The sequence below is a fragment of the Perna viridis genome, chromosome 1 (assembly GCF_037379345.1).
Source record: "Perna viridis isolate PV_CMFRI_1.1 ecotype Kerala chromosome 1, ASM3737934v1, whole genome shotgun sequence".
Classification (NCBI taxonomy): domain Eukaryota; kingdom Metazoa; phylum Mollusca; class Bivalvia; order Mytilida; family Mytilidae; genus Perna; species Perna viridis.
In genome coordinates this window covers 18349435-18375151 of record NC_142445.1, presented here as the reverse complement: position 1 = coordinate 18375151, position 25717 = coordinate 18349435, and the positions used below count along the sequence as shown (strand labels likewise).

The following is a 25717-nucleotide window of genomic DNA, read 5'->3' as shown; positions in this document are numbered from 1 at the left end:
TCATATGACAGGTACATTATATCTATGAAGTTTAAGCCTAAATTTGACAACACTATAATCATTTCCAAATTATCAATATACATTTATGATGATATCTAATAAATCAGAAGACTAGTGTTGAACTGTTAAACTACAGTTGAATTTCTGAAATTTTAATTTACTTCAAAATTTAAAGCCATTGCTTCAGATCAAATAAATCTCAGAGTTCAAAAGGGTCAATTTTACTCTAAATTGGCATTAATGGCTTATAGTCCTTTGTCCCCTTAAAACCTGAACAAGTAACTCATAGTCATGTGTCCCCTCCTGCCGCAAAAAACATGTAATGCAAAAGTCTAATAACTCCTGTACTATTTGTCAAATACAAATTGCAGCACAATATAATCAACTACAAAAGGTGACTAACAATCCTACAAAATTTGAACAAAATCTGTCAAGTGGTTTCCCAGGAGTTGCTTCCACAAGTGTGTCCAGGGGATGCATGGACACTGGTATTTGTATGTCTCCTTCCAATGTAGCAATGGGGAAAAAAATGCAATATAGATATACAAATTCTAGAACTGTCAAACAAAGAGCTCCACCAAAAAAAAATATGTTTCAGTTACCAAGTCCACATTACAACAAACTCTACATATTAAATACCTATGGAAACAAGGAAGAAGAAATTTTTGACACTTTTATCCAAACCTTTTATCACTAAAGCTGAAAAGATTCCTGTAAAGTTTAAATCAATACCACCTATTTATGGAAGGTATTGATTAGAAATTCTTTAAGGATGATTTATCAGAATTAAAGAATTTTTCAACCAATGCTAAATACATGTACATGTAGGGTAATATAGAATTTTTCTTATTTCTTTATTTCCTGTAAAAAGATATTGTTAAATATTAAAACAACACTCATATACTTCTGGACCTGTGTAACCATCATATTTTTAACAGCTGTTAGATATCTTCAATATACATGTATGCATAAAAACTAAGCAAGTAAAAAAAATTGTAATATGGGTTACAATTATCTAAAGTATGAATCTATGTCTGACTGCATATACTGCTAAAACAAATGGCTTAGTTCAACAGAGAAAAATTATTAAATAGTTTATCAACTTGGTCCATAATATTAGGTGCACATTTTCAATATGTACATTTACATCAACATGAAAAAGCTTTGCCAAACACACCATAATACAACCATAGCCATTTGAAATATGTTCGCTTTGGGGCAAATGTGGACACAATATTTTTTTTACACACTTAAATAGATGGAATTACATTTCATTATGGACACAACAACTGGTTTGGATACAAAATAGCACAATTCAATTAAAAAAAAAAAAGATTTTGCTTTCATGATGCTTTCATGGATCCCAATAATCTCAAAAACAGTAAATGATAGAGTAAATTTTAGCATACTTTTTAAAGATGTGAAGGCCTCCACAAAATATCAAATTTTCATGACATTCAGCTCACTATATTTAAAGTTATTCAACAGAAACAAAATTAATTTAATAAAGATAATGCCGGCAACAATGATTACACAGTACTGTCAACAACAAAAAGTGGTGAAAAATAGCTAAGTCTGAGACATTTAAATAAGACTTTTTGATTGACTGATTATGGTATAACGTCTTATGGGAAACATTTCATGCACTTCAGGACAAGAGAGATTGACCTATCAAATTGACCCTGCTTTAAAGAAGTCAGACACACCGAACAGGATCTTTATTGCACTAGCTCATAGAAGCAACAGCTTGCAGGTAGGTATGCTACCCTACTCACATTATTCTGACTTTAAGCCAACCAGTCCTCATTCTATTCCCTCGAATTCCAAGTGCTTGATGAAGAAGCAGTAACTGCCAAATTTAAAGTCAATGGAGTGACCTGGCTTGAGATTAAAGGCAAGAGACAATCACACTACCAAGAGACAATTGAGGCAGTAAAAATATTTGAAAATATTACCTAGTCAAATTTCTCTAAAATTGGAAGCGCACATCTATGATATGTAATAATTTTCTTCAGTCATGATCATCTAGATACATGTTACTATATTTTTAATCAAATTTCATTGTGCTGAAAATAATGTTGACAGAAAGACAGGGTACTTTGTATATATCCAGACATTTTTTGCACGAGGGAATAATTTTGTGATTTTTGTTATTACAAACACAATTAAGTATTACATTTTTATTGACACAGTTAACAACTGCAGATACAAACTGAAAGCAAGAAACACTTCTCCATATTCTGTATCAGTAGTAGCAGCATGTTAACGCTTTCCATAGCAATTTAAGTACATGTTTTTAAAAAAAAATAGCATGTATAAAATAGCTTTCATTATTAGTGATGGTGCAACAAGAAAATACATTAATCTGTGGAATCATCATTCACAAAATAAGAAATAAACGAGTCTTCTAGTTATGCCTTAGCATATACATGTACAAGGAAATATTCGAGATGCACATGAATTATAAGATTTACTCACAGTGCCATTTTCATACCACAGCATGGCATGATTTCTTGACAGGACTTTGCAATCAAATATGCCATTATTAGCTGCGGGCCTTGCTCTAGCTACAGATCTGCCAATCTTAATTGGTTCATGGAGTGAAATATGTCTTTCTTGGAATGGGTGTGAATTAGGCTGACAGGACAATATTGCCACTGCAGACATGGCTGACTTGATCTAACCTCTCCCTCTATCCTAAAAATTGAAAACAAATTGTTTTATGTGCATGAAAGAACCATTAGTTCTTTCCATTGAAAAGGCAATTGTGCAATGCACAAGATTAATTGTTTTCCACTTAAAATAAATCTAGCAGTCATCATTCTTAGTTACAAATCTTTTCATTAACCTTGCTGATGCTGTTGTTCACTCTGTTGGATTTGAAAATTACCCATCTTATTTCTTTATTTAAACCAGCTGTACAATATACATGGACTATATGTAGACATGTACAACCATTACATTTGTATAATTACCTAAAAAAACCATGTTTTAAGTTGCAAAGAAGTGCAACAAACATATATTTCCTGAAAACAGAATCAGAAACTTACTGAAAATTGGTACACACCAAAATGTGTAACCTGTACCTGTACCAACTTTTCCCCTTGCCAAAATACTCTTTTGCCGATTTCTTCATTATTATGTGATTTTTCCAGCAGATATATAGTACACATTTACAAAATGGTATAATGGCTAGGATAAAATCAATGATTTTAATTTTTTTCTGCAATTTGATAGTCAGTTTTCAAAAGTACCAAAGTGTGTGACCCAAAATTCCCATACCCAAAATCAAAGTCTGGTATTTTTGTTATTCATACAATTTTCAAGCTAAAGTACGGTATGGAATTCAAACTCTGTTTGACATTTCTTGTTTAAATCAATATTAAATCTTTCAAAACGTTATCCAAAGTCTTAAAGTGAAGTTGTAACCTCTGATACTAGACTTCTATTATTAGTTTGTGTAAGGTAACTACCGGTTACACATTTTGGGACTTTTGAGAACATAAAATCGACTGAATTTGAAAATATCATTAATGTTTTCAACAAGTTTTAACTTCAGTTGATTTAAAACATCAATCAGAACATTAAGACCAAGTTTCAGTATAAAATTCCTAAAAATGATGAAGAAATCGGAAAAAGAGCATTTGGGTATGGGGAAAAGTTGATACAGGTACGGGTTACACATTTCCAACTTGAAAATAGAAACAGAATTGACAAGTTTAATGGCTTTCAATGGGTGTGTGAAATGTTGCAGTTTATTTCAACTGGTCTTAAATTAAGACTATTAACAAATTCAGTATGTTGTTATCAATGATGATATAAAAATTAAAATTGAAGAAAATTTATTTGTATCAGTTGAACTTTACATAGGTAATTGACAATAACCAAATCATGTAAGTTGTAACCATTGCCAATGTTAGGTTGTTCCTTTTTCAATAGATAACATAGTAAAAGGCAACAGTGACTGCTCATAATTTATGAACAAGTTGTATTATTTTAGGTGCCTTTCAATATTACAAGTTTTGGTAGTATTTAGGAGTCAACTGTGATCTGTGAAATCATAACTAGCATTTCTCTATAAAATTTATCAATAACACAAATGGGACTTGCATATTTTTTAAATATTTTTTAAAAATTAGTTCATCACTGGAACACGAAACTGACACTTGTTGAGTTTCTTAGCCAAAAATTACGATACCACTGTGAATTGTTTCGCTTTTTGTGAAGATGGCTTTGCATTCACAGCAAAGTACTTAACAATTTTTGTTAAACTGAAGTTGAAATGTTTCGATTACTATGCATAATAAGACCAACAATTTCTTCAAAATCTACAATCTTACCATTCATTTCGCCTTTCCTTTTCAGGAGACAGCCATCTTGATCAAATTTTAGTGATTTAATCTCCAAATAGATTAAACAATTTGTTGTCCAAAACGTGATATTAGTAATGAAAGAACGGTAAATTACTTTGATATCTTTATTTATTTTCTTTTTTATAAAATGGAATATCAAATGTTACATGATTTTTCAATTTGATTTCTGTTATGGTTTGAGATTATTCAAATGGAAGGTGAAGGACACTTGTTGGAGATGGCCGAAAGAAGAGAAGCCTTCTCCTACACAAAAGAAAAATCCCCTGACGATGGCCCACAGTCACCCACCCTTTTACCATGGGATAGATTCTCAAACTGGCTTTACTGTGCTTGTGTGGTTACATTTGATCTTGAGCTGGGACAAGCAATGGAGGTAACTAGAGATCAATCTAACTGATGAAGGAGGGTCTAGATATCAGTCATATGTTATGTGTACCGGGTCCTGGAAACAACCAGTCCCTCTTGTTTCCAATCTTTTTAACCTTTACTATGCCAAAGAGCCTATAAATGGGCTTTTCATACTCCCGTATTTTGCAAAAAGCCTATATATAGGCTTAGCAATTGTTGTCTACACATTCAGCAAGTCGTTTGTTCTGCAATAATGTCATTGATGTCAAACTTCTCAACCTGATGATGCGTGGGGTGCTTAACAGGGTGGACTGTACATATTAAAACAAGCGATAAAAATTCCTTGCAAATTTTGTTCTTATTTCTATTCGTCATTATCTATTGATCAAATATTTATATTTTAAGTGCATCTCTTTGTGTTTACCTTCAGTGCAATCTATGAAAATCAACATGCATTCTTCATATATTTCGTACAGGGAAAAATAGAAAAACGTGTAAAAGAAATAACAAAAAAAAAAGGAACAGAAAATAAATAATGATAAATTTTAAACTTTATAAACATATAATTTCAACGATACATTATGTACATGTATTTATTATTGATAGAATCGCAAATATTCAATTGCGCAATGATTTCACTCTAAGTTGACATCGATTGCACGGACCATTTTCTCAGCTGAACATATGTTTATGAAACTCATATACTAGCGCCAAGTATTCACTAATTAGGGAAAAGAGAACATTGGCATAAAGGTCATTTATTTATTTCCTAGAGGTTTTACAATGTTTTTAGGATTCCTTACAATGTCCCAAATAATAAGCTTAATTCATAAAGTTCAAGATAAAAAACGAGATTCTGAGAGAATTGTACTATGCAAGATTCATCCCTCCCACTAACATGAAATAAAATATAAAATCAAAATTAGATTATTAACTTTATAACTGCTAACATAAACAAACCATTTAACCAAACACAACATTGCAAGCTACATCATAGAGAAAGAAAAAGAAACTGCTCCTATATTTCGAGCTTTGGAATGCAGAAGGTGTCATTTCATGCATAGTCCCATTAGTTTGGATACATGAAAGTAATGAGTAAACTCTCTCGTAGGATTTGTAATAAAATAATTAGGTTGTTTACCTTTATAGTACGAACGTTTTAAACTGTATTTATATAAGGAAATGGATGTGAAATTCAACTTACTTCTTCTTAGATGTTTTAACAGCTTATTATATCTTTTTTCAAATAAATATCAGTGTAAATATAGTGGCTTATGAAATCATATTGTGTGCTAACTACAGGTTAAAGTATTTGAAAGGTTTAACATGGTAAATAAGATTTATTCAGAAAATTGAAAAGTTGAAAACACTTCTCGTGAATTTTATGTACGTGAGTACGTCAGTGCATATATGTACTAAGTTGACAACTTGACAGTATAAAATATATTCGAAAACATCCAAATGATAAATATTCTATGTCTATTTCTTTCGGTGTTCGATCACCCTGCCGTTGTGCCCTTTCTTGTGATGTTAGGTTATTGCTGACATCATTATAAGCCGGACAGTTGAATTTGAATCTTCAAATTCTTCCTTGGCAAAATAAAGGAAAAGCCTTGGCACTCAAAGGGTTATGTTAAATATATTCCACTTCAGAATGACCACTACTTTTCAAATTTGTACAATGGCAAGTACACATATATATTTTTGTCAAAAGTCATTGTTTTTCATTCACTAATCTGATTATATTTTTGACTGTATTGAGTATAATTCAAGATCTTTTAAAGAAAAGACACAGTTCCCTATTTTCTCGGACTTAAAGTCAATATTTTTTAGCAAGTCGACAGCCTCGACTTATCATCCACTTTGACATATGTAAGGATTTTTCAAGAAAAATGTTAATGTACAATTCATTTCATTAGATCATAGTGTCTATCTTATATTTTACAGATACACTATGTACACAGCATTGTTAATATGAAAAAGATATATTTTAATCAATTGATTATTTACGGTTGGACATTTGTTTTGTAGACCTTTGGACTTTCAAACCCATTGTTTTTCCAACCCGAGCTTGGGCCCTTTCGTTGTAAAATGATTTGATTACAATATACATATTTTGATTCAATTCAATCATAATTTGGGTTAAACAGCATTTACAAGTCTTTGGAAAAGAAAGCTGTCATTCAAACAGTCAACTGAAGATAATAGATTCTATGAATGAATATGACAGTGTTATATGAAATATATTAACAAACTCTAGAAGACATGTTTACCAAATTTACTTGTAAAACCATTTAGAGATCGGTCCTTTTTTATGCAAATTTTTCCCACTTAAAGTATTCTGTAACACATGGAACAGACTAAAAATAATTAAAAGTGTGACCTACATGTAAATGACTATATGCATTAAGATTAGAGGGTAGCAACTTTTGTTTGTAAATTAAAATACCAGTTATATTTCTTATTAATTACCAGTTGTTATTATGACCGATTCATCAGATTAATTTCACACCTGGGTACTCACGCTTGACATGTTTACAATCTAAGGGTTTCCAACAGAGCAGTTGACACAGAATTGAATAAAAATAATATAACTCATGAAAAAGTTACACATCATTATGATATATTCAAACTTAACAATACCACTTAAAGTAATCTCACTGAAATAATATCCCAGTAAAAATGCTCAACTTGGATCTCGGCTGACATGGCATCTTATACCAACAATTTAAGATGCATGTCTTACCCTTGACTTTCTGGTAAATTCAGTTTACATATATCTATGCTTTTTATGTCTATTTGGTGAAAAATTGGCAATTTGTATTTGACATCCACTTTAAGGTGGAAGTATACAGTATATGTAATATTTAAAAATAAGAAATATTATATTGACCTTTGACATGCGAATAATTTATCTATGCAGACTATGAAACTGACTTCACATTTTTATTTATACTTGTGTGATTTAATGCACTAATTGTTTACCTGCATCTTTTTTAAATGCACAGGTAAAGACATACATGTACATAAAATCTCACATCTTGAAATTCATCATCTACTGATAAGTGACTGTCTAGAAAATACTGATTGATCTGATCAGTATCTTTTTGTAATCATAAATTGTCAGATTAATGATTAATCTGGTAATTGCTTTACAGTGATTAGTCACATGTAATTGTCATAAAGTTTTCTTTATCTGTTTAGATAAAACATGAAATTTTTAAAAGGGACATGAGTTTGAAATCAGGAATTTCAAGGGCATTAATGAAAAATCAGTTTTAAAGTCATAGTGTTATTAGGGCAAATGGTTAAATTCTTGTTAATTTGAAGGCATGAACACCATCTGAGCCACAATTCAAACCATTTCCATTCTTCTGTATTATCTTTTAACCAGCTGAAGCTAAATGAAAAATCTTCATTCTGTTGTAGTGCTCTATCTGTTTGATATTTTCATTTTTGTCCATGAGTTGGTTTCACAAATTATGTTAATAAACATGAATAAGTTACAAAATAATTCTATTTTATGCTTTCAGCTTATTTATCCAAGTCACATCAAGCTAACAGATGCAGAGGTACATCTAATTTATAGGCTGTCACCTGTCACTTTTAAAGAGTTAATACATGTATACATGTAATTGTATATAATTTATTTATTACCTATACATTTCTGTCAGCATAGGAAATTATATTTTCATTTTTAAGATGCAGTATAAATATATAAATGCTTGTAACAATTTTTATTCCTAAATACATGTTGGTATTGGGAAAAAAACCAGTAAAAAGTGTCAAACAGTTTGAGTTTAACTGCACATGTACTTTAGTAGATCTGCTGTTACTCTGTAAAGAACTTGAAATAAGTACATTGTATCAGTTACAACTCAATTTTCAGTCAAGTATACAAAAAATGTACATGTACTTATAGTATGTCGTTACATGTACTAATATTGCTTGTTATATCTAATACATTTATCAGAGTTTTCAGTCAGTTTACATTTGACATTCTTTATGAAATCAAGCACTGAGATTAAAGAAATAATAGTGTAAAGAATACTGATTTGTAATTATTATTATTGTTTTATATTGTACTGTTTTGTTTTCATTAAATTTGATGTTTACTACTGATCATCTCAAATGTAATTGGTATAAATCATTTAATGCTATTTTACTACAAATGTTCATGCCTTTCTAGGATTATTTCAAGCATAATATGTTTGATTTAATGTTTGATGTTGTTTTTTTTTGGCTATTTTTTTCTCTCTGTAATAGTAAATTAATTGCATTGAAACTTTCAGAAAGCCAACATTTGCTACCTGTCATTCCCTGATTCAAATTCAGGTTTGTTTTTCCATAATTATATCTCATGCAACTAAGTGAAACTTGAAAGAGTACAATTGTGTGCACATAGGGTAGAGGAAAAATTGCAACATATGTTCACACATGTTTTTAAACAAATGGAAATAGATGTTTAGGACCAACATGGAATTTTTTGTGTTCATGTGTAAATTGAAAACACACGAAAAAATGTTTTCCAAAATCAAACAAAAACCATATTTTCTTTGTGTATGGAAACCTTACATCACAATACATGTACTATTTTTCTTCTACATGTTCTTTATAAAGTAATTTGTTAGTCCTAAAACTATTAACACAGGCAAAACACATACAAACACATGCTTTTCAGATATTATGAAAAAAAAAACATGTAAAATTTATGTTACATTTTTTTTCTCTGTACATGTACACCATTTTCTATTTTACTAGGATGTATGGGTGATACACAGTTTAATTTTAGAATCCGCCAGTCACCTGGTAGAAAACCAGGCAGTAGGGCTTTTACGGCTATCAACAAAGAGTTACCTGTTTCAATACAGGTAAACATGCTTTTATTTTCAAAAGATTTTGCCAGATTTCAAAATATAACAATAGAACAATAAAAATAAATGAGGAAAAGTCTTTCATTATTCTTACTTTTGTTTGATTAATGAAGACCTTTTTGTGATCTGTGAAAGTTTTTTGATTTAGGTTATATACAGGTGTATTTGTTGCATTTTATCATATTCATTCTTTTTTTTCAGTTTTGTAAGTAAATAAATTTGTTTCCTTTTTTTTCAGTAGAAGAAAACTGTATTGCACTATGTTGCTTAATCTCTTTCAATTGATATCTATACCTGATCTTTATTTTCTCATAAGCTCACATCATACAAGAATATTATGTTCCTTTTTCAGGGAGATCATGCTCATTTTCATGGGTTTGTCTTTTTCCGTCAGACCAAAGATAAATCAATCAGGAGGGGATATTTTCAAAAGGTAAAAGTTACTATAAAATTTTTTATCTCATATATATAACATGCAACTCATTTACATAAGATTTTTGATTTTATATGGATATGAAACATGCTGGTATTTCTATGTACATAATTTACAGTAACAAAAAATACTCCTTGTACCTTTTCTCTGATTATATGTACAAATGAAAAAAAATATGAAAAAAACATATTTGCTAGATTAGGAATAGAGATTGATGGTTTTATTCTGAACCAGTTTTAAGACAGACTTTGGGAAATTCCTCACTATCAATTGAACCCTTTGGCTGTTTTTTTTCCACTGTTGGGGAGAAATATTGTTTTTTTGACACAATCCTGCTTCCAATTTCTTCTCTTTTTATATATCAGATACTGTTCTAGGATAAAAAATTTCACACTAATAATGTCAGTGTTTAAAATAATTTGATGGTATTTTTTTTCAGTCAGTTGTGCTCATATCTAGATTCCCGTTTGTTGCCTTATTTTCTGAATTGATCTCCATCATAGCTCCAGAGTACTTTGATAATGGAGAACCTAGTCTAGAAGCAGGTAACTTATGGCAGGTCTATATTTGATGAAAAACAGATGTTTATTTAAACCATTAATTAAAAGTGGGCAAACCAGGATGACACCAAACAGATATATATCTTAATATATACATCAGTTAAATTATATGTTAGAGATATAAAAAAGTTTAATTATTATGTTAGAAAATAATCAAACAAACCAATATTATTCTCATTTTTTTTAAAAAGGAGGATAACACTGTATGACTTTTGCATTTAAATTTTTATTTTATTATTTGCTTTCATTTTAGAAGCTGTAAGCAACAGTGCATGCATGTCTACTACTCAATTACATTGCTTATGAATTTTTTTACAGCTTGCCATGACATAGATCAGTGGCCAGCTCCTAATGCTGGTGAAACAGTCAATCTACCTATATTTGGGACAGTATTACAGGTAGGCCCTCCCCACTGTACTTTTTTTTTATTATTTGTGTGTGTAGGTTAGATGTTTTATATCTCTGTCCAATCAGACACCTCAAGACAATCCAAAGCTTACAATATATATATAGTAATACATTTGTGAGTTTTTGTTCTGATGTTATTTATGGTTTTTGTTAAGTTGATTGATAGTCTTTTTCCAGTCTTGTGTTTACTTCCAGCTCTGGTGTCATACACTTTTCAAAGGAAATATAGTATTATTGATTTCAAAGAAAAATCTGTCAAGTTATCAATGGTGCTTTACAACTCATAGAAGCCACAGATGGTCTGTCATACTGACCAAATTAATTTCCAGAACCACTTCAAAGATATGTGTACAATATTTAACAGTCTGGTGCAATGAATGCCTATAGACATGTATAGTGTTAAGTTAAATAAGCATTTCCTTATTTAACAGGGGTTAGTGTAAAGTTAAGTTATATATTACTTAGCTAGCTCTTTATTTCAAATCTGGTTATAGTTCTTATGAGTTATTTTCTTATTTTACTTGCTATTGAATGTGTTGTTGCATGTTGCATGCTGATGTTGGTGTGCTTTTGTTGTAGGTGCGAATCCCTTCTAGATCTGATAAGGTTGTAGGTCAAGTTGTTAGTAAAACTCCCGTAGTGGTAAGTGGTTATTTTATATGGTGACAATTCCTTTGTTGTTTAATTTATTAATGACTGTTGTGATATTTCAAATAGACAGAAAAAAATATGACAGTCATTCCTTTTAATTTAATTATAGTATCAAAATTTAAGGAATAAATTAGCAAAGAAAGTTGACAATGTCACAGTCACATTACAAAATTTAGTGCACGAGATGATAAACAAAATTTTTGATCCAATCAGGAACTTCTGAAATTAAATTTTTTTATTATAACATTATTGTTTATGATAAAAAGAAGTTATTTGGAACTTTTTACGTTTTTGTTTTAGAATAGCTTAAATTTTAAACTTATTTCATCACTTAGTGTCTTTCCTCATCATTGTCATAAACTTTTAGCAAATTCTACTCCTTTGAAACTCTGAATGAATTGTAACCAGATTTTGGCTCAGTTATTCCTATTGTGTCTTCTTTGAAATTGTGTGCTAATTCATTGATCTGTGTAAAACGTGGCTGCTGTTGCTATTTTAAGAACACATAGGTAATATTTTATCACAACAATTTATATCGCCATAACTATAACAGATAAGAAGTATAAATGGGCTCCTCCTACCTGAAGACCTTCACAAAAGATTTTCTTAAGATTGGAGTTATAAGACAACTTACAGTTATATTCCTTGCACAGTTTCTTTTTTTCTAACTTGAAAAGCATAATAGTTTGAAAGAAACTGATTTAATGAAGTTAATCTTATGGCAAGGCCAACTACTATATTTAAATGTAAATGCATAGCAAATAGCACACTTTAAATTTCTTATTTAAAGTGAACAATAAAGTGGCCTTGACTTACATTCATCTTTACATATGGTTTATTAGATTGGTGTGAATGACTATGTAAAAAAATCTAGTTTATGGTCATTTATTTCATCTGAATAATGAATAGAAAGACAATAAACTCTTTATATAATGTTTTTTTTTTAGCCAATGTTGCCTGCTCATGTAATTCTTCCATCACTGTGTGAAGTGGATGTATTTAGGTAAGATCTTTCCCAGTTTAGCTCTCAAGGACTTTTCTCTAAGTAGAAATTTATTATTTTATAATGAATGAAAAGGGACAATTATCTGATTAATTGGTGAAAACCTTTGATTTGACCTTACTGATGTTTCAATAGGCACTAAGTTTTCTAGGAATGTTGTACATGTAGTACAAATAAGAATGTATACTACATGTACCTGATTTCAATGCCATGATTAACTGCTGTTAAATTAGAAGTCTTTGTTATATTTACATTTGTTTGTGTTGTCCTCTTCAGTGCTTTCCAGTCCATTTTACCTCATATACAGATGATGTGGGAATTAGTCTTAACAGGGGAGGTAAGTTACTAAAATAGGAAATTGTGAATTAGTCTTAATAGGGGGGGGGGGGGGGTTAAGTTACTAAAATGGGAAAGTGAATTAGTCTTAACAGGGGGGGAGGTAAGTTACTAAAATGGGAAAGTGAATTAGTCTTAACAGGGAAGGTAAGTTACTGGAATGGGAAAGTGAATTATGTCTCGCTTACCACTTCCGGGTCAAATGGCCACCCCTCTATGTAGTACCAAAAACACACTGAACCTAGACATATGCATTGTAAGTGCATTATTTGTGTGTATTATGATTAAGAGTAGTCAAAATAAAGCTGAGAATGTGTACTTTAAAATCATATATGAAATTAACTACAAAAGTGTATGAATACTGTTTTCATGTGTGAGTAATTTGCCTCCATGCTGTCAGTTAGCAGAACAGGTAAAAATGTGGATTTTTAGTATTATTTATTCAAATACATTTTGTGAAGGATTTCTACAATCATCGTACCATTAGCATAATGATTTTTGAAGCCTTATTTTCCAAGCTTTGTAACGGTATGCAACTTTAAGATGTCATTTGTCCTGGGAATTCTGAGTGAAACTTTGAAAATTACTTGTTTAACATGTAAAGTAATAGAAACGTTAGAAGTGGTTAGTGAGACCATAGTCTTAACAGGGGAGGTAAGTTACTGAAATGGGAAAGTGTGAATTAGTCTTAACAGTGGAGGTAAGTTACTGAAATGGGAAAGGCAGAATGTGAAATGTAATACACTGAAACCTGCCTTAACTAAATTTATTTTGGTCTATATCATTTGTTTGGTTTAGATGGGCATTGGGGTTACAGGAGTGCAAAATACATTCAAACTTATATAAAGGGACTTCAAAAAAGTGTCTTGTTTAGCCAGGTTTTTTTAGGGTTTTAATACGTTTCACTGTAGATTCATGTTTGTATTTAAAAATAGCATTTATAACTTAATAGCAGTGTAATGAATCTTTCTTCACTTCTTCAGCATGGAAAAATAATTTGAGACATTGAGGCTGTTAAATGTTTTATAGTATAATATTGTCATTATTTTATTAGAATGCTTTATTGGATCTATACTTTGTTTCTCATTTCAGCCACTGGTAGTAATGGCAGCTTCTCCTTCAGTCACATCATCAACTGTTCAATCTCTTATCAGGTCAGATTTAATCAAGATAGACATGTTATGTGTCATGTCATAAGGGAGGATAAAAATAAATGACATTTTTTGTATAAGGTATTCAGTATATTTAAATCATTTGTTGAGAGTATACATGTATAATAGCCCCGTGCAGGTCCGGGTGTTAAAAGAATAGGCCTGCCGCAGCGCTAAGCTTGTCGTAAAAGGCGACTAAATAGTGCTCAGAAACCTAGCCGGGGGCTAGGCGCTCTGCCCACAGAGCCACTGGGATGTGTGCCCCAGGTGGTGGAATGGGGTACCCTGGCATGTTATATGCTGGGGTTATCAGGCTATAATACGGAAAACCTGACCGCAAACCATAGTGATGCACCGTGTTGGGAAAGATGCCACGTTCCTCGCACGTTAAAGAACCCTGCTGTGGTATTCGATAGGAGTAGGAACCTTTGCGCTCCGCCACAGGAGGCTAAATTACCCGACCTTACCCATCCCCCCTTTTTCTAGTGGCAATCAAAATTTGTCGACCCTATTATCCTTGTGACCCATCCTTTTTTTTATCATTTTATGTTCATTTTATCATCCATTTCATGTTCATTGTCTGAATATAGCTGAAATATTGCTCCTCGGACGTTAAACCCCAACAAACAAACAAACAAACAAACATGTATAATATCCGTGTGAATATATAGAGTTGTTAACTTTTTTCAGGAGGTGAACATTAATTTAACTTTATTATCATTTTTTTGGGGGAAATATTTTTTACATTTTTTACTAACAAGGATTTTCATGTGTGAGTGTAAAGATATGAAACTTTTCTTTGCATGCTTTGTTCATACAAATTTGGGATTAAAATGTTCAAAGAAATAGATTATTAAAAGAAATTATTTTGATTTTTCAATATTGATTATGTAAAAACTGTTTGTTTCAATTGCTCTTTGTTGATGCATTATAGGAACATGTTTTTTCTAAAGTGATATTCTCTCATTGACAAAATTTTAATTTACTCTAGTTTTATTTTAATTCCATTCTACTTTTCAGTTTGATAAGTCCTTTAAAGTACTGCTCAGACTTCAGACCATACTTCACCATTCATGACAGCGAATTCAAGGAATACACAACGAAAACTCAAGCTCCGTAAGAATCATAAATATATGAGTGGGGGTATTTTACAAATTAAACTTTCATTTAAAGCTAAAAATTTGACATCACTTTTATCTACCTACATGTAAAATCAATACACTAGATTATCTCCCTTGGCAAGATTTTCCCAAATATTATGCTACTTCAGTTGCATCTATTAATGATTCCCAAACATCTTATAAGTTTATCAAAATTTGTTGAAATGTTTAAGAAAAGATGTCCTTACTTGATATGTTGATAAAAAGATACAATGACTTTACAATACAATTGAACATCTCGATAATGACTTTAACATCAATCATATTGCATGGTAGTAAATTAACAGAACATTTACTAACATTTATAATTTAATTGGACATTAAAAATCAAAAGTGAAAATAAAGACTATACCAATTACATTTGTGATCTAAGTATGTTTACCTTTTAGTCCCTCAGTGATACTAGGAGTGACCAACCCATTCTTTGCCAAGACACTTCAACATTGGCCACATATCATAAGGATAGGAGAAATGATCACTCAGAGTAAGTATTTTTTCTGTGTCAGACACAATACTTTAAAAAAATTGTCCATAAATTCAGGGAATAAACATCTTATGAAAACATGTTTAATCCTTATACTTTAATAGAATTGGAAATAAGGAATTTAATCCTCATTGCAACTTTTATCACATATTCTTTGTGTATTTGTGTCATCTCATATGAATATAGCTACCATCTAGTTTACATTGGTTAACATAGTAGTTATGTCATTGTTTTTTTTTCTGGAAAACAAAATGATTGTCTTTGAATTCTTCAGGGAATGTTTCTGTGGTATATAATTGTCTTTTTCAACCTTTTGAACCCCCCCCCCAAAAAAAAAAAAAAAAAGGCTGATGGAACCACTATCAGAAGCACATCAGCATACTTCTAATGTACAAATTCAATAAGAATAATATGTATAGAGATAATAATAGATAGTAGTATGTATATCATCAGCTTTCTACATTAGATGATGTTTTTCAAGGTGTCATTTAATTACTTTAATTTTCAGCACCTAAAGGTTTTAACAAACTAAAAAAAGCCAGTAGTTTAAAGACTCTTGACTCAAAGCCAGGTATGTTCATAGAAATTTACTGCTCTTTCTTTTCAATATAGTGGATATGATATAGTATTAAAGTTGTACTGCATTAAAAGCTTAGTCATTTAATTTTAAAACTTGGACTATGATTCAGATTTCACAATATATATCTAAAAGCTATATATTTTGTACATATCAACTTGTAAATAGCATTTTGAAAACTTGGAGTAATTTCGTTATCCTTTTTTGCAGGTGTTTACACGAGATATAAACCCTTCTTGGCAAAGGACAAGGCAATACTTAAAAGGTTGATAAAGGTAAACATTTAGTCATGATTCTTTTCCGAAAGATATAACATATAATTTGAGTTTCAATCATGTATTAGTTAAGGGTACTGCAACAACGATAACCATATAACAAAATAATAATTTATATTTATTTAGGTTTCGCTTGGCAAAAAAAGTCAACAAATAGCTTTTAATTTTTTAGTTTAAAAACGTGAGAAAATTCTTCAGTCTCCAGTCATTTGGTTCAAATTATCTTTTTGTGCCATTAAAATGCTTTAGCTTTTAGCAATACATGTCTTCTTGTGCTATTGAAAACATTTTAATGTTGAATTGATATCAAATTATCAGGGTATACAGACAAAGAGGCCAGTAGAAGCACAGAATGCTATAATGAGAAGATATTTCCTTGAGATCACACAGAGCTTTATTATTCCATTGGTAAACAATTTACAAGTCTTTGCTCAAGAAACCTTCTGTAAATACTTATCAACAATAGATTTTTTATGAAGGTGTGGACCACTCAGATTATCTACCAAGGACAAAATCTGAGGTCAATATATTCTATTGATTTCTATTATAGAGTATTGATTGAGTGAATATACATCTAAACATGTTGTAGGTTTAAGAACTAATGAAAACTGCAGAATGTTACAATATTCTACCACTAAAAGTAAAAGTTATATTCATGTGATATTGAATGGTTGTAATATTTGTTATATCCAAAATGCAGTGCTTTTCCTTAGTGATAATATTTAAGACATATATACACATGCAGAATACATCAATTTTAAAATTGGTACAATCTAGGCTATTAGCCTATTGTTTTTTCTGTTGTTCAGTTGGTGTATTTAAATTTTTACTAAGTTTATTTTTCATATTGAATTGTTTAAAAATACTAACAATAAAAAGTGTTTGATGAGCCTTTTATTGAAGTTTTCATGCTTGATTATCTTCTTGTTTCAGGAAAGATATATGGCAAGTCTAATGCCACTTCAAAGAAACATATCTCCACATAAAGTAAGAACTTTTCTTCTAAGTTTGAAAAAAACAAACATTGTGAAACAGATATGGATGATAAAATTTATTTTTGTATAGCATCACAATATTATTCACAGACAGCAACCAAAAGTAAGCATGTAATAAATTCTCATATTGTACTGGTGCAAATACAGCATCAAATTCATGACATCAATTTCAATCTACATCTATGCATTTTTAACCAATTTGTAAGCTTTGCTATTCAATAAAAAGGTTATTGCATGAATAGTGGGGAATATTATCCCTTATTGTAAACATATTGCACTCATAAGCTCATGCAATATGTAATACTAATGAGAACAGTATTCTCCATTGATCTTACAACTACCCTATATTATTACATCATGTTTGAATATTATTATTGTAATATGTAAAGAAATTGCTAAGAAAGTTTGCAAAAAATATTATTATGGTAATGTCAAGAAATTATTAAGAAAGTTTGCAAAAACAAAAAAGTAAAGGGAACTTGACACAATATTATTCAATGGTGCAAATATAAATTAAAAAAAATGATATAAATATAATAAATTTGAAATAGCACTATAGAACTTACTATAAAATATTGTTATGATTCACAAAAAGTTGTAAGTATGAAATTGATCATAAATTATGACGTCACAGTGCTATTTTAGTGATGTTTTGTGATGTTATTACTTATGATTAACTTTACTCAACACAACTTTTTGTGAATTCGACGCCTGCATTGTTTTCTTCTTCTTAGAGTCCACCAGTATTACGACCTTTTGACATTGATGAGTTCCTTAGAACTGTAGAACATTCAGGTCCCCAGTTGACATCAGGCATTAAAGGAGACTGGCAAGGACTGTACCAGAGATTTTTTAGGAGCAGTAACTTTGAAGGCTGGTACAAATTCAGACAACATGAGGTCAATCAAAAACTACAAGTGCTCCACTTAGAGGCCATATGTGAAGCAGTGAGTAGTATTTATGAAAATATTGAAAATATTTTGGTCTATAACTGAGTAATCAACTTGGGTTGAAATAGGAATGTTAACTTATAAAATAAAGCTACAAACCATATCTGAAATACTACAAGAAATGTAGTAAGTATTAATGTGCTAGTTTTGAGTGGGGAACTCTGTGGACAAAACACAAGCAAGAACATCAGAAAAGCAACAGATGAAGAACAAATCATACATACAGAAACAAACGTCACAAACCCAACTAAAAGTGAGGGTAAATCAGATGCTACGGAAGGATGAGCAGACTCTGCTTCTATTTGGTAAGACTCACTGTTCTATTCTTTTAGATTACAGCAGAAAAAGCAATAGATATGGTGAAACCCAACAAATGCATCATGGTTCAACCTTTATAAAAAAATAAATACTGAAGAGAACTTCAAAAATTCTTCAATAAGTGTAAACACTGGAAGGTCAAGACATCATATGTAATAAAATCCACAGTAACAGAACAATGACATTTCTTCAAAATAAAATAAAAAATCAAAGCCACATTAATGACCAACGTGATTTAAATCATTGACAGATAAATTGTGTCAATACTTGACTTTTTATGACATAGAAAACATAAAACTGCAAATATTTCAACAATCATAAAATTTTATCCTTATTATGAAAAAATTGTAGATCATTCTATTATTTTGTAGAACCTGATTGAATGGATAAAAGACAAGCAAGAAGTAGAAATTGTAGATCTGATTCTAAGAATTAGAGAAAAAATTGTAAGTTTCTATTTCCTAAAATTAGTTATGTTATGATACTTTTTATTTCACACTAACATGTGTACAGCATGCAAGAATTTGCAATGCATGATTGATTGTTTTTGTTGTGTATTTTTTTTTTTTTTTGATAGTGATACTATGATACTTATATTTCACAGTTTTGATTGCTTGTGATATGTTGTGATTTTGCTAAAAGCATGAATTTACTAATGATAAAATTTCACACATATGATTGCCAAGACAATTCCCCATGTAGAAATTTTACTATACTTGTGGTATTCATCAGAAAATTTATTGCTTATTTTTTATATGACTTTAACAAAGTATCTATTCATTAAAAAATACAAGGTATGTTAAACCCATACTTTTTTTCAGGCATTTGCCACCAATAACAATCTGGTTGTTAACAGTGAAAATGTAAGCAAATTACAGAAACATTTACAAGGAATCATATCATCATTACCAGAGGATCTACAATCCGTTCTACGTAGCTGATAGTTAAAATTTCTAGCAGTGAAACTGTCTCCAAAGTGGTATATGACCCACATCAAGATCTTTCAGCATGACGTATCTGGTACCGTGTTCAGATTTATGTGAAGATCAAGGCATATAAAGATCATGGTTACAATAAATTGGTTTTATTGAGAGTACATCTATTCATACATACCAACAGATTAATTGACAAACTGATGTTCATTTTGTCAGTAGTGAATTTTCTTGTTGGGTAAAATCATGAAAATCACAATAGTATTGAGCCAACAAAGTATAGTACAAAAGTACATCATCATTAACAGATGGACATAATCAGCATTCCTCATTGTATTACATTGTCATTTAATTATGTAATATAAACTTGGTTATATAGATGATATAGATGATTTAAGAAATAAAAATCCAAGAAACTTCATTTTATCATTGTATTATCCCCTAAGCGATAGCAACAGGTTATATAACAACAAATGGCAAGCTCGTAGTAAAACAATGGTAAAATGAAGTATCTGTGATTTATTTTGATTCTAATAGGACTAGTTTCTTCATATTTTGTAATAGACACAGCCCATGTGTTGCAGGAAATGTTGGTCATGAATTTATCACATTTTAAGCTCTCCTGGCCATTACTTGGCGTCCATCGTCGACGTTAACAATTATACAAAACTCTCCTTTTCGGAAACTACTTGACTGATTAGAACCAAACTTGGCATTAATGTTTCTTTGGGTATCCTGCATAGAACTGATGTGGGGATTTTTGATTTGTTGAAAAACATGGCTGCCATTACTAAAAATAGAAGATAGGGGTCAGACAGTAGTTTTTCATATATATCTCAAAAACCGTTAGGTTTAACTAAATTCTGGCTGGATAGAAGTGTTCAGCATGATAGGATTTGTCTCTGGTTAAATTTTGGTTTTAATCCTTTAAGCCATGTTGGAGTCATTGCCCTTTTTCAACGATTTTTGCTATTTTTAATGTTATTTCTTTCAAAAATCTTCTCCTCTGACACTACTTGACCAATTGAAACCAAATTTGGTATGAATGTTCCTTGGGGTATCCTGTATAGAATTGATATGGGGATTTTTGATTTGTCGAAAAACATGGCCGCCATTACTAAAAATTGAACATAGGGATCAGACGGCAGATTTTTGCATATATCTCCAAAACTGTTAGGTTTAGCTAAATTCTGATGTGAGTTAACGTGTTAGGCATGATGAGATCTATCTGTGATCAAATTTTGGTTTTAAGCTGTAGAGTCATGTTGGAGATATTGCCCTTTTTCAACGATTTTTGGTATTTTTAATGTTATTTTTTTCAAAAATCATCTCCTCTGACATTATTTTATGAATTAGAACCAAACTTGGTACGAATGTTCCTTGGGGTATCATGCATAGAACTGTTGTGGGGTTTTTGATCCATCAAAAAACATGGCAGCCATTACTAAAAATAGAACATACAGTGTAGGGGTCAGACAGGTGTTTTTCACATATATCTCCAAAACCGTTAGGTTTAGCCAAATTCTTTCAGTAGCTGAAATGATCCTTATTATTAGGACTACAAAAGTCTTCAGGGATAAAAGTTGTCAGATGATGTCTCACTAACTACTCTAAAGTTTTTATTACTTTACATGTTAAACAAGTAATTTTCAATGTTTTACTGTGAATTCCTGAGGGTGGCCATTTGAACTGGAAGTGGTTAGTAAGACCTGACTCCTTGTAAGAGTTATTGCCCTTGATAGGGGAAAATGACTTTTTTTTAAACAGTTTTCAGTCAATATCTTGAAAACAGTGGTAGATTAGAAGAAACTTTCAATTGTTGAAATGATCCTTATGATAAGCCTCTTACCAAAGACTTCTTGAGTCAAAATTGTTGGACAATTTTTTGTTGAATTTATTGCCTTTGGAAGGCAAAATTCAACCAGGTGGGCGATTCAGGCTCCTGGGAGCCTTTTGCTTATCATGGCTGTGGTCTAAAGAGCTTTCAAGAACCTCATATTAGAATGCTAATATGATATAGAACTATCCTATTGCTGTAGTACAAATTTGAATATTTCTTTTTGAATGGAGAGTTGTTTTTTTTTCTTCTTGATTTAAATTTTGAATGGAGAATTGTTTCAATGCAGGCATTCCTATTGTACTTAAAATGTACTTAGTAATGTTTATGAGTTAGAAATAATTTGATGACTTGTTCTTTTTGCTGTTGTGTGTCTAATATAAATAAAGCAACAACAAATTCAAAATTATCACTAATTTAGTGTTAATATTGTTAGTGTTTTTATATTGTCTTTAAATTTTGTTTAGATCCTCATTTCAGCAAAATGTAAACATATTGTTACTTAAAATTTAACATCATCTGATTATTTTCTTAATCATTCCTTGATACATTGATGTTTTCTAGTATTTAGTTATGGAATCGAGAATTTAAAGTGTTTTTTTTTTTTTTTTTTTTTTGGGGGGGGAGGTTCTTATATTATCACGTACAATTTCTTCCTTCAACAAAAAGAAAGAATATCACTAAAATGCTTGCAGTTATGTGTAACATCCTTATTTAAACGCTCATTGTGTAAAGTTTCATTGGAATCCTCAGGTTACAAGTGATATTCATCTTGTAGGCTCATTTTAACCCACCATGGATATCATTTATATCAAATCTTAAGTATCATATAAAGGATAAATGTATCATGAATCTGTTATATAATCATGCTTAACGGGGTTAATTCTCCCAGAAAATTGTTTTTAGCCTTAGATATGCAGCAATGAGTTTTTGGTGAATGACTTGAGACTTCTTTTAACAAAAGACAAATTTGCTGTGATTTACACATTCAGTAAGTATAGGAGGAAGATTTTAATGGTTTAAGTTTTAGTTTTGTTATGTATGGAAGTTAATTTCATTTTTATAGTCATTCAAAATCAAAAAGTTTTTTGCATTTTTTCCCTATGATAATATATTTGATTTTTATACATTTCTTTTTAATTAACAGCTTTAAAAGATATTTTCTTTTTAATTAGCTAGGATAGTCTTATTTTAGGAAAGGAAGGATTTCCAATGCTTTACCTATAGCATCTCCTAAGGCATATCTCTAGCTATTATGCAAAGGTTGATAATGCAATAATCTTAGCCATAGTCAGAGATTTGAGGTTTAATGTAATAATGTTAATGAGAATAATATCTAGTCATGAGATGATCTCAGTATATAACATTATTTTCTATTAAGTTACTCAGTTATCTGTAATATATTTGATAAATGACTCAGTTTAAAATTTAATTGTCAAGGGTAATTTGAAAAATGTGTAAGCGTACTTTTCTCTTTCTTATTCAATTCATCAAAATTGTTTCAAATAATGTAATTGGTTCATATGATAAATACATGAATCTCTTAAAAATTATAATGTCTGTTGTAGTTGTTCTTCAGGAATATTTCTGTACAACTTAAAACTGGATTTAGTCTCTGGTAAATTTTATTTTTGCTATATAGCAATCCATTGTTGTGCAATATTCCTTCTGCATTTTCAGCTCATCAGACCAAAGTTTGAAGTTAGCTTATGTTATCATTTTGCATTTGTTGTCCACAAACTTTCAACATTTTCTTAACAATGTTAAACCCCTCAACCATTTTTAACCAAGATTTACAGGAATGTTGAATAAGAGAGCATTTCAAAGCATCCACTTATGGTTCTTTTTTATTTTTGATTGAATAAAATTGCCTTCATAAACTATCAGGTGGCCATTTAAAAAGAAAAAACAACTGTTCTGAAATTAGGTGCCAATGATTTGAAACTTAATTAATTTGTTGACCTAAATGCCCATTTCATACAACTTACCCACTTATTGTGGATAATCAAGTGGCCTTTCCCACTAAAATTTGCCATTGAAACAATTATGGGAAAAACATATTTTGAATATTTCTTTGCTTTTTACTTGACATAAATGATGTAGTGAAGGGCCTGTGTAAGTTTATTTACTTTTGTCTTGATAAAATTGAATTCCAACCAATCTTAAATTTTTCTGGGTGAGTGATTTAGGCTTTTTAGAGCCTAAAGATAATATCACATATTTGCTATTTAAAGAAATACATGTACCATATATTTAAGAAATTAATTTATTATAATTGAAGAGAATTGTAATCACTTGCTATATCTAACTTTCAAGTATGCACCAACTTATTTGCTAAAAGTGTTGAAAAAAGTTCAGATGATAAAGATAATGCTGAGAAGAAAAAGTTTAAAATGAAAAAAAATACTTAGAATGTTGTATGAAGATTTTCACTGATACAGTCTTTAATTGCTTGTTTGTTTACTGTGCATAAAAATCAAGTAATCAGTATTTTAGAACTTGCCAAAATTCTTTGGTTGTATCACGTTTAGTTGTTATTTGTAATAAACTCCTGTATTTTTTTATTGATTGGTGGATATATTTGTTAACCCTTGAAGGTCATTGTTATTAAGTATTGTAGTGTTTTTTTATTTCTTGATATTTTTAAACTTGCCTTTTTTCAATATTTTAGATCATACAACAACTTTTAAATCTCAACATAAACAACTTTGATTCTGATTTTGTGGGTTAAAAGAGTTTAAGTAGCATTAAGGATTGAGAAGCTACTTACTTTACAGAGAGATTGTGGCCCCTTAATTCAAGGAGGAGTTCTATTTTATTGCTTCTTTTTATTCTTACCGGAGGCGGATCCAGAGGGTTGTGGGGCTATGAACCCCCTATTGTTGGAAAATTTTGTTCATTGTTTGCAAACTTTTGACAAAAATTAACAAAAATGAACACCCTTGTCGAAATATTTGGATCCACCCTGTGCTTACTGACTTACTGTTCATATGGATACCCATATTATTATGAAATATAGTAAATGGTTAATGTTCATTGCTTATTTAATTAATGAGCAAGTACAAAAATACATAAATTCTTTAAGTAATATTTATGTACATGATGATTATCTTCCTGAATATTATCTATTTTAATTAGAGGCCAGTATATTTATCTTTTAATGTGTCATTGATGGAACTCAGGAACATGTTTCGGGTACTTCACATCTTACTTATATGGTAATGATTAGTGTTGCATGTTTTTTAGCCTCACAGCCAGTAAAATAGTTTAACCCAGAAAACAGAGTTTGTCTTCTCTTGATTGAATGGCCATTACCTAGTAACTTTCTTTATACTGGAACTGTTCTATTTGAGCAGTCAAAATGCTTCAACTGTATATTTACAATTGAGATATGGTCACTGACTGAGTATAACTTTCTGTTGTGATGTCACAAATGTTTCATTGTTTTGAAATTGCCATGATGTTGTCCGCTTCGAATAAGAAACATTGTTTTCCTTGCTTGATATATCATTTTTTCATGATTTTGTTGCAGTATAAAAACAATAACAGTGCACTGAATTGACAAAAAATTTAATATATACAAATTCAGTTTGAGCCAGGGAAATGCTTGGCATAGCCTCGGATTTTCCCACGGCTCTAAGCCTTATCCATATGTCAGTTTTGTGTTAAGTCAGTGCTCTGTTATTGTCTATATAATTCCTTAGGTCAGATACTCTGTACCTGATAGAAAGTTTAAATTTTTTTATCAATTGTGCAGTTAGTACTTCTGGTAGAAGTTCATAATGGTAATTTAATCAAGGGAAGACCAACTCAAAAGTAAACTATGTGACTTGCTACAACTTGTAGTATTTGTCCACCTCCATTGATATTTAGGGCATGGTTATAATACAGTGACACCTGTCTTACCTGAATCACTCTAGGAGTGAATAATTTGTTCAGTTAGGGCATGGTTATCATACAGTGACACCTGTCTTACCTGAATCACACTGGGAGTGAATAATTTGTTCAGTTAGGACATGGTATAATACAGTGACACCTGTCTTACCTGAATC

The 25717-nt window shown here is 30.6% G+C and overlaps 2 protein-coding genes across 21 annotated transcripts in view; one reads left to right on the top strand and one right to left on the bottom strand.

Moving 5' to 3' along the window:
* The window catches only part of LOC148627578 (uncharacterized), a 46725-nt gene extending 42319 nt beyond the window's left edge, over positions 1-4406 (bottom strand). For all 18 annotated transcript variants that reach the window (XM_088575240.1, XM_088575080.1, XM_088575117.1 and 15 more), the window contains exons 1-2: positions 4341-4406; positions 2479-2697 (exon numbers count right to left, since the gene is read on the bottom strand). In XM_088575240.1, the coding sequence (XP_088431366.1) occupies positions 2479-2667 (189 nt within the window). In that variant the 5' untranslated portion in view covers positions 2668-2697; positions 4341-4406. The remainder of the gene's footprint in view (positions 1-2478; positions 2698-4340) is intronic.
* A 147-nt stretch (positions 4407-4553) lies between these two features.
* LOC148627577 (protein DENND6A-like) lies at positions 4554-22228 on the top strand. 3 transcript variants are annotated; one of them, XM_088575279.1, is made up of 20 exons: positions 4554-4746; positions 8255-8293; positions 9014-9056; positions 9483-9592; positions 9948-10028; positions 10468-10573; positions 10907-10986; positions 11576-11638; positions 12595-12650; positions 12927-12987; positions 14079-14140; positions 15158-15253; positions 15687-15781; positions 16290-16352; positions 16569-16633; positions 16952-17041; positions 17567-17620; positions 18363-18575; positions 19268-19342; positions 19718-22228. In XM_088575279.1, the coding sequence occupies exons 1-20, from the start codon at positions 4564-4566 to the stop codon at positions 19835-19837; spliced, it is 1755 nt and encodes a 584-aa protein (XP_088431405.1). In that variant the 5' UTR covers positions 4554-4563; the 3' UTR covers positions 19838-22228. The 3 variants fall into 3 exon arrangements, with proteins under 3 accessions (XP_088431405.1, XP_088431417.1, XP_088431412.1); XM_088575291.1 differs by having other exon boundaries at positions 17567-17659; positions 19718-19983; XM_088575286.1 differs by lacking the exons at positions 19268-19342; positions 19718-22228 and having other exon boundaries at positions 17567-17731; positions 18363-18489.
* The last annotated feature ends 3489 nt before the right edge of the window (positions 22229-25717 follow it).